The sequence below is a fragment of the Neltuma alba genome, unplaced genomic scaffold, assembly GCF_004799145.2.
Source record: "Neltuma alba isolate B1F8T4 unplaced genomic scaffold, ASM479914v2 tig00013437_pilon, whole genome shotgun sequence".
NCBI lineage: Eukaryota > Viridiplantae > Streptophyta > Magnoliopsida > Fabales > Fabaceae > Neltuma > Neltuma alba.
In genome coordinates, this window is record NW_021637684.1 from 143,948 (window position 1) to 154,226 (window position 10,279).

The following is a 10,279-nucleotide window of genomic DNA, read 5'->3' on the forward strand; positions in this document are numbered from 1 at the left end:
CCCTTTTAATCATATGGTTCTAATTGTGTCACGTGACTCCCGCATCCTTCGGTGAAAGCGGCAGATTCACTGCGAAGGACAACTGCTTTGCGGAATTCAATGTATAACCTTTTTTTCATATATTTATCTTCAGCTTTAAAATCTTTTTTAAAAAACTAATTCCAACATTCACTGCCCAAGCGAAATTATATATTACTTCCAATACTAGCTATAACATCTTATTTGTAATTTATAAATAAGGTTATATAATTAAGATTATAGGTAGTATATATCTTATAGAGCATCTTGAAAATTAACAGTATTATACATTAAATGTCATGAGTTTAAATTTTATTACTAATGTGAAAATTCTATTAGCAGAAATTTATAATTATTTTTATAAGTATTTTTTGAGCTAGATACATTTTTTTATTTTGATTTTTGATAACTCCGCCTATATTGTATAGCCGGTCCCAAGCTCGGATAAAGGATGAGGGTTGTGTTAGGCCCTCGACAGCCAACGTAAAAACCCGTCGAATCTCATGAACATGGATTAACGAAGTAATTACACTAATGCTAGGTCGTTGCCCAGAAGTGACGCGCTGTATGGCTCGAGTACAGTGAGAAATGAGCTAGAGCCGCTGCATCGTCACCGGGATGTAGTGTTAAATGAGCGAGGGCTACCGCACTCTCTTGGACGGAGGCGGCTAAAGAAGTTAGTTCATGAGACTGAGATTAGATTTGGCACTTGGAATATTGGGACGCTGAATGAGAAATCTATGGAAGTAGCAGGAGTTATGAGGGACAGAAGGATTAATATCTTGTGCCTCCAAGAAACCAAATGGACTGGAGAAGCTGCCAAGGAAATTGGAGAGTATAAACTTTGGTATACAGGAAAGGTGAGTGCAAGGAATGGGGTTGGTATCATCGTTGATGGAACATGGAAAAGAAACGTGGTAGAGGTTAAAAGGTTTGAGGACAGAATAATATCGTTAAGAGTAATTGTTGGAAAAGATACTATCAATATCATTAGTGCCTATGCACCTCAGGTTGGGGCAAGACACACCTTAAAGATAAGTTCTGGGAAGATATGGAGGGGTTGGTTCAAAGCATACCACTCGAAGAAAAAATTTTTATCGGTGGGGACCTTAATGGACATGTCAGTAAGGAAGCAGGACAATTCAGCGGGGCACATAGTGGTTTTGGTTTTGGGGAGCTTAATAGTGGAAGACAATCTATTCTCGACTTTTCTCTTGCATATAATCTTTAAGATTGTCAACACTTGTTTTAAGAAGCGAGAGGAGCATTTAATCACGTACAAAAGTGGTGTCTCAAAATCACAGATTGATTTCTTTTTGGTTAAGAATCTAGACAGAAATTGTGTACTAATTGCAAAGTGATTCAGGAGATGGGGTGACTGCCCAACATAGAGTACTTATTCTTGATGTACGTTTTAATAGTACCAGGTAAAAGTACCATCAAGTGGTAAAACCCAGGGTTAGGTGGTGGCAGTTAAAGGGTGAGAAACGAGAGTTATTCAAAAGGACCCTTGCGGAGGAAGGGATTTGGGAGTCACAGGGAAATGCAAACATGATGTGGAAAGAGATAGCTACAAGGGTTTGTTTGGTAGGTAAAGAAATTTTGGGAGAATCCAAAGGTCCTAGTCAGAGAGATAAGGAGACTTGGTGGTGGGATAAGGTGTGCAAGAGAAAGTCAACCAGAAAAGAGATTGTTTTAAGGCCATACACTCGTGCAATAGTGTAGAAAACCAGGAAAAGTATCAGTTGGCTAAAAAAGAGACGAAGAAAGCAGTGAGCAAAGCACGTACTAAAGCTTATGAAGGGTTTTATCAGGAGTTAGGAACAAAGACGGAAGAAAGAAATATTTACAAAATTGTGAAGCAAAGAGAGAGGAAAAAGAGAGATTTGGACTAAGTAAAGTGTATAAAGGATGAATATGGTAAAGTGTTAGTTACTGATGGTGATATTAAGGACAGATGGGAGGCTTATTTTTACAAGTTGTTTAATGAGGGAAGCAATTATGCGACTCAGGACTTACAGGACTTGCTAATTAACGAAGATTATCATAATTTGGCTTTCTATCACAGGATCCGTATCGGAGAAGTTAAGGCAACTCTCAAGAAAATGGACAATGGAAAAGCCGTTGGGCCTGATGGTATCCCTATTGAAGTTTGGAAATGTCTGGGAGATGAAGGTGAGGTGTGGCTAACCAAGCTTTTTAATGAAATTTTACTCTCTAAGAATATGCCGGATGAGTGGAGGAGAAGCATTTTAGTTCCTCTTTACAAGAATAAAGGAGACATTCAAAACTGTACGAGCTATAGAGGGATAAAACTTATGAGTCATACAATGAAATTGTGGGAAAAAGTGATCGAATATAGGTTGAGATTGGAGACTTCTATTTCAGAAAACCAATTTGGATTTATGCCAGGGAGATCCACTTCGGAAGCAATCTATTTACTAAGAGGGTTAATGGAAAGATATAGAAGTAAAAGAAGGGATTTACATATGGTCTTTATTGACCTAGAAAAGGCTTACGATCGTGTGCCAAGAGAAGTAATGTGGAAGGCTTTGGAAAAAAAAAAGTGTACGGGTTTCTTATATTAAAGCCATACAAGATATGTATGAGGGGGTAACTACCAGTGTAAGGACGCCTGGAGGTGAGACAAAGGACTTCTCTATTCAGATTGGCCTACATTATGGATCCTTTTTGAGTCTGTATTTGTTCAACAAGGTTCTGGATGTTCTAACTGAACCTATTCAAGAAAGAATCCCTAAGTCCATGCTTTTCGCGGATGATATAGTTCTCATGGCGGAATCAAAAGAAGAGATTAACACTAGATTGGAGTTATGGAGAAGGACGTTGGAGTCGAAAGGTTTCCGCTTGAGCAGGAACAAAACAGAATATATGCATTGTGATTTTGGGGGTAGGCAAGGCAATGGGGATTTGGAGGTGAAGATGGGGGAGCAAATCATTCCTCTCAAGTATCAAAATTTAAATACCTAGGATGCATTATACAGGAGGATGGGGAAATTGATGGAGACGTTTCTCATAGAATACAAACTGGCTGGTTAAAGTGGAGGAAAGCTACCAGAGTTATTTGCGATAAGAAGGTACCTGAGAAACTTAACGGAAAATTTTATCGGACTGCTATAAGACCGGCTATGTTGTATGGTAGTGAATGTTGGGCAATAAAGGGAAAACAAGAGCATAAAGTTGGGGTAGCAGAAATGAGGATGTTGAGATGGATGTGTGGTCATACAAGAAAAGATAGGATTCGAAATGAAAATATCAGAGCAAGAGTCGGTGTGGCACCTATCCAAGAGAAAATGGTTGAAAATCACTTAAGATGGTTTGAACATGTGCAGAGAATACTATTGGAGGCTCCGGTGAGGAGGGTGGATTAGATAAGATAGAGTCCCATAAAAAGGAACAGAAGAAGACCAAGAAGAACGCTTAATGAGGTCATTGAACGAGATCTCCTAGTCAACAACATATCTAAGGACTGGGTTGTTGACAGAGCACGAAGGCGTCGTGTGATTCATGGAGCGACCCCATCTAATGGAATAAGACTTGTTGTATACATTTTTTTATTTTGATGAATTTTTGAAATCTAACTCACTTAAGCTTTTAATTAGAAAAATGAGCATTATAATTTGATGAGGATGAGGATGAGGATGAGGATGCTTAATCCCAATGACCCTGTCGATGAGTTTGAGGAAATCCTCTGTTTGCTTCAAAATCTGGGGAGGAAAAAAAAAAAGAAAAAAAGCAAAAGAATACCGCAAAGCGCACATGTTAAAGTCAAAGGCCAGGCTAGCTAATCCTCTTTGAGTTTAGGATCTGCAGATTTTCCTATCTTATCCCGGGTACCGCAACTTTGATAGATATTTAAAATGTTGCGTACATCTGAGAAATTGAGTTGATCTACTACTACTCCGGTCTTAAATATAAGATTTTTATACATATTTCTTTCTGTACATAATAGCTTATCTAACTTTTATTTTAATCTTAAATATAAGATTTTAATTTATTTTGTCTTTTGTATTTATCTACTTTTTTAAGATGGTCCTTATAATAATAATAATAGTTTTAGCTAATACATTTGATTAGCAATGATATTTTAGAAAAGACAATACTTATTTATTATAAATAACTAATTTAATTAGTTTTTTTAATCTGTTCAAATTAGTCTACTAGCTTTTATATTAAAAATCAGCAGTATTATATTGATAAAACTATATCTTTTGCCTTATGACTTTGTACGGTGTTTAGTTTTGGCTTCTTAGTTTTTAAAAATATCTTTTTAGTCTTCTAATTTTAACACTACTAATTTTAAGTGACTTTTTGCACTAGTCTTTTTTTTTGTGAGCAAAATGCACTAGTCATTGTTAATATAATTTTATATGTCAACTTTTTAAATCTTGCTTCCAACATTTTTTGTTAATAAATTAATTTAGTTATAGCCGGAAGATTCAGAAAACGCATTATAAAATTAAGGACTAAAATAAAATCGGGTGTGAAGTTAAAGAATCAGAAGTACATTTTAATCTAAAATATAAATAAAACTATAAAAAAATATTTTATCTCTGAACTAAAAAAAGTACAATAGCACGGCTGCTGAATATGACATATTTTTATATTTTGTGCTTTAAAAAAAAAACCATCTTTCCTTATTATACCAAATGCAAGTGACACTAAAGTTAAGACTCTCTTTGGCTTCCTCGTCCTCATTTTTTTCATGTTATGCCTTTCTTGTGCTGTGAAACATCAATTTACCTCGTTCGATTTTGCCTTTTGCAGAATCAAACGTGCATTAAATCATCCACTATTCTTCATACCTTTTGCTTTTTGTTTTTTTGCTCAAACAGTTCTTCTAATTGATTATGATTGGATGAGCGTCTATACAGATAATTTAAGAAAAATAATAAATAAATATAAAAAATAGAACTTATATTTAAGACAAAAATTAGCTCAAAAATTAGATCATATATTAAAGACCAGATGAGTATTAGTTTTGATAGTTTTTCTTTTTAATTTTTTGTTTCTAATTTTGTTCCCGTCCAAATTAACGGTGATTGCATCCAACAACAAGTTGGTAATCTCATTTTTATAGTTCTATAGTTCTATATTCACTACTATAAAATTTTTCTAGTAGTGATTTACTTAGGCTTTTTTCTCATGCGTGCGTTGCACATTGTCATTAAGTCATCTTGAGTATAGTTTGATGTAATGTTAATAAAATAGAATTTTAGGTATATATATATATATATATATATAAATGTATTGTTATCTAAACATATAAAAGGTATATTTTCCGGTAAAAAAATTAAGGCATATTTTAAAATTGGCGGTGATGTTGGAAGAAATTTTTTTTTTAATAACATGAATAATGGAAGAAGGTCTGCAAAAATGACGATAACATTGGCTTTGGTTTGAAAGGGGACAGTGAAGCTTGAGAGTAATGTTGAGCTGAATTTTTCAAGAAATTATTGGTGCATTTGTATGGATTAATGAAGTCAAGTAGTATATCCTCTTATTGAACTTGATACTCCTCTGGTTCTTAATATAAGATCTATTTAACTAATTTGATTAAATTAAAAAAGTTAGGTAAGTTAATTAATTATAAGAAATATGACATGTTTTTCCTAAAATATCATAATCATCTTTCCATCTTCTACTTGATTATGATTGAGAAAAATTCATAAGGATAATTTAGAAAAAATAATAAATATAAAAAATAGGTCTTATATTAAGGATTGGAGGAATACTATTTAAGACATTGTTGTCTAGTAAACATAGGCATCTTTTTTAATAAGGATTTAAATTTTAATTCTTCACAGTGCCAACGATTTGTCCCTCCCACTGGATCTAAACCTCATTAGTAGAATTAAAACACTTAATTGTATCATTAAAAGTACATCAAGTCAAAGCCTCAACGGAATTTTATTTTATTTTATTTTGAATGGAAAGGTTTATAAGTTTATTTATCTAAACAAATAAGTACAAAGGGGGTCCAAGATAACAAAAAGAACAAAGGTTTTAGCTCAGGAGGGCTAGTCTGACTGGTTCGATAAGGGGAAGGCAAAGCGCCGCGTACCCACCATGTCTTGGGCTCGAATCTTGGGAAGTCCCTGCCTAGGGGCGACTACGGATTAGTCTGTATTCTTTGGATGTGGGATACCGGAGGGAGAAATCTAAAAAAGAAAAAAACAAAGGTTTTAGTCAAGTCTTAAGGTTCTCTGACTGACTAAAACCCGCCTAGTATAATCGCTTAGACATAGAACTTTATTGACTAGACGGTGGCTTTGAACCACTTAATTGCAAAATACACAGGCAGACCAATGTTTTCAGCAGAGAAGGCCAAAAGTCTCAAAGGAACTTTATTATTAGATGAAAATTGAGAGACAAAAGCACAGGGCCGTTCATTTTGAAAGACCCACAAGCTCTTCGATAAGAGAATTCAAGTCAGAGTGAGAAGACCCACCTTCCTCCATAGCCTCCCTCGCCATCCTCGCAAGTTTCTTCGCTCTGTTTCTCATTTCCTCTGCTTCATCTCCTTCCGTGATCTCTTTCACTGCCTTCACAATCGCCTCCTTCTCTATATAATCCCCTACCAGAGGAACCCATTTCTTAACGCCCACTGCCACCCCAATCCTCAGCACTTCTGTGATTAACTTCTCATTGTAAAATTGTTCTGCAGACACAGGCCAGGTCACCATTGGTACTCCTGCGCTCACTCCTTCCAGTGTTGAATTCCACCCGCAGTGCGTCACGAACCCACCGGTGGATTCATGATCCAGAATCAACACTTGTGGGGCCCACCCTCTGATGATCAGCCCCTTCCCTTCCATTCTCTTCTCAAATCCTTCTGGGAGCCACCCTTGATCTTGATCTTGATCTCGATCTCTATCTCCTTCTTCTTCCTTGTCCTTCTTGCTTTCCCTCACTACCCAGATGAAGTTCTGTCCAGAAGCTTCCAGACCCATGGCTATTTCTCTGAGCTGATTTTCGGTGAAGTCTGATTTACTTCCGAAGCAGATGTAGAGAACTGAGTGGGGTTTCTTGGAGTCGAGCCACTTCAAGCAGTACTGTGCATCCATGGAAGCTTGCTTTCCTCTGTATGATTTTTCTTTGTTGTCTCTGTTGCAGAGAGAAAGAGGGCCTATATGCCATGCTTTTCTTCCAAGTGCTTTCTTATAATGGTCTGCATATATCCCCTCCAGTTCGTAGAAGCTATTCACCACCACTCCGAAGCTCTTCACCGCTGATTCCTTTGCGGCTTTAAACAATCTCGTGATGAAAGTAACTTCATCGGTGATGACGTAAGTAGGCAAAACCATCCTTGTCATTTGAATCTCGATTCCTGGCAGATGAGGGATCACAAATGGGTCTGAATCTGACGTGACATCCTTGTAAGGTTGGTGGCGGCTTATAGATTCACTCACACACAAGGGGAAAAACCCAGTCCCATGAAACACTATCCTCGGAATCCCAAATTTGGCTGCAGAATCAGTGGCCCACGGGAAGAGCGAACCGGCAACGAGGCAATCTGGGTGGTGTTCTTGCAAGAGCTGCTCAAGAGGCTCTTGAAGCATCGTCGTTGCTTTGAAGAAGATATGAAACAGTGATGGGGATGAGATAGCATCGGCATTTTCACAGCCTTCTGGCAAGCCAAGTTCTTGGCATGAGAATTTGATGGGTACGAGGTTGATGGGGAGGCCAAGAGCTACGGATTCTTGTATGGATCTGGAGGTGAGTGGAAGGTTGAAAGGGGTAGCGATAATGGTGGCTCTGATGCCTCTGCTAGCGAAAATCTTAGCCATATCAACAGTGGGTATCATGTGGCCCTGACCGAGAAAAGGGAAGAAGAATATGTGGAGTTGGTATTTCTGGTTTTGACCGGCCATCTTTTTGCTTCTGGGTTCACAGGTTTTAATTCTTTTCCAGACTGATAATGGTGGTGGGAAAATCTGAGGAGGACGATGACGGGGAAGAAAATATATAATCAGGCTGAAGGCAGATTAAAGAAGCGACCACTGTGTTGCAACTGCTTGTGTTTGACCAAATCAAGTGCCAAGTGGCAGTAGATTAGGTCGGATGGTTTAGATCGAGCCAATTAAAAATGGACAATGTTGAGAAAGTACGACCCATGCTTTTCAGTTTTGTTTGCCTTTGGTGAGGTTAAGAGCAGACAAGAATTGATGGACCCCGCAGCCAACATCATACGTTCATTGACTCTGTTGTTTTTAAATCGATTAATTAACTCTATTAAACAATGATCTTCTGGTCTAGTACGGAACTCTAATTCTTGACCAGGACACTAGTTTTGGCATGGAAATGTTTTGATTTTTCTGTTCAACGGTAAATTTAGTGTAATTAATGAAAAAAAATCTCTGTAAATTGCAAAAAAGAATATATTTAATGTAAAAAAAAAAATTCCAGATTACATCACTGGATCCCTGAAACAAGCCTTGAACATTACTGGATGAATTCTCCGTTTCCTTAACTTGTGAGCAACTTTGCTTTGCACTTGCACCATTGACTTAATCGTATGGATCTAATTGTGCCACGTGTCTCCCACGCCCTTCGGTGAAAGCGTCAGATTCACTGCCAAGGACAACTGCTTTGTGGGATTCAATATACAACCTTTTTTCATATATTTATCTTCAACTTTTAAGATCTTTTTAAAAACTAATTCCAACATTCACTACCCAAGCGAAATTATACATTACTTCCAATACTAGCTATAGCATCTTATTTGTAATTTATAATTCAGGTTATATGATTAAGATTAGAGATAGTATATATCTTATAAAGCATCTTGAAAACTAACAGTATTACACATTAAATGTCGTGTGTTTAAATTTTATTACTAATGTGAAGATTTTATTAGTAGACAGTTTATAATTATTTTTATAAGTATTTTTTGAGCTAGAGACATTTTTTGATTTTGATGAATTTTTGAAATCTAACTCACTTAAGCTTTTAATTAGAAAAATGAGTATTATAATTTGATGAGTTTGAGGATGCTTAATCTCAATGACCCTGTCGATGAGTTTGAGGAAATCCTCTTTTTGCTTCAAAATTTGGGTATTAAAAATCAGCAGTATTATATTGATAAAAGTATATCTTTTGCCTTATGACTTTGTACGGTGTTTTAGTTTGGCTTCTTAGTTTTTAAAAATATCTTTTTAGTCTTCTGATTTTAACACTACTAATTTTAAGTGACTTTTTGCACTAGTTTTTTTTTTTGAGCAAAATGCACTAGGCATTGTTAATATAATTTTATATGTCAACTTTTTAAATCTTGCTTCCAACATTTTTTGTTAATAAATTAACTTAGTTATAGCTGGAAGATTCAGAAAACGCATTATAAAATTAAGGACTAAAATAAAAGCCGGTGTGAAGTTAAAGAATCGGAAGTACATTTTAATCTAAAATATAAATAAAACTATAAAAAAATATTTTATCTCTGAACTAAAAAAACTACAATAGCACGGCTATTGAATATGACATATTTTTATATTTTGTGCTTTAAAATTCTCTTTGGCTTCCTCATCCTCATTTTTCTCATGTTATGCCTTTCTTGTGCTGTGAAACATCAATTTACCTCTTTCGATTTTGCCTTTTGCAGGATCAACGTGCATTAAATCATCCACTATTCTTCATACCTTTTGTTTTTTTTTTTTTGGCTCAAACATTTCTTCTTAATCGCTTAAAAATGATAAATAAAAATAATGATGATATTATTAAAGTATCAACTAGTTTTTTTTTTCTGTTTGAATTTTGTTCGACTATGTGCTCAAAGGGCTTAAGTGTGTGATCCGGTTATCATTAGTAATTTTCAGTTTTTTTGGATTTTCCCAAACAAATTTGTTCTTGATTATAAGGTAGGTCATTAACTTTTTATCACTAGTTTCTTTTTTTTAATTCGCATTAAATGTTGATGCATTTTATTTAATTTTTAAAAAATATATATCTAATAGTGATAAAATAAAAAACTTATTAAATTTTTAAACAGAATTAATGAGTTAAGAATTTTGAATTTTAAATTTTAGGTTAATACGATCCTTAATTCCTTCACCTCATTTTGGATTTGATTTTTTTAAAAAAAAAAATTAATGGTCGCACTTGCAGTCCCGCAGTCATTAACGGGCTCTCTGACTTCAAGTCCCATTGGAGAGCTGGTGAAGATCTGGACAATAACTTATCAAGGGGGGATTACTCAGATTCCCCGCTGCTGTTCTCTTTCCCTCTTTTCTCTCCCGCATCAAAG

The 10,279-nt window shown here is 35.6% G+C and overlaps 1 protein-coding gene across 1 annotated transcript; it reads right to left on the reverse strand.

The window, feature by feature from the left end:
* Window positions 1-6,362: 6,362 nt before the first annotated feature.
* On the reverse strand, window positions 6,363-8,098 carry LOC114737408 (scopoletin glucosyltransferase-like). Its single transcript, XM_028925331.1, has one exon. It carries the CDS (start codon window positions 7,908-7,910, stop codon window positions 6,426-6,428), a length of 1,485 nt encoding a protein of 494 aa, XP_028781164.1. The 5' UTR covers window positions 7,911-8,098; the 3' UTR covers window positions 6,363-6,425.
* Between the last annotated feature and the right edge of the window lie 2,181 nt (window positions 8,099-10,279).

Coding starts and splice junctions, on each gene's coding strand:
- LOC114737408 (XM_028925331.1), bottom strand. CDS start 7,910: ATGGCCGGTCAAAACCAGAAATACCAACTCCACATATTCTTCTTCCCT.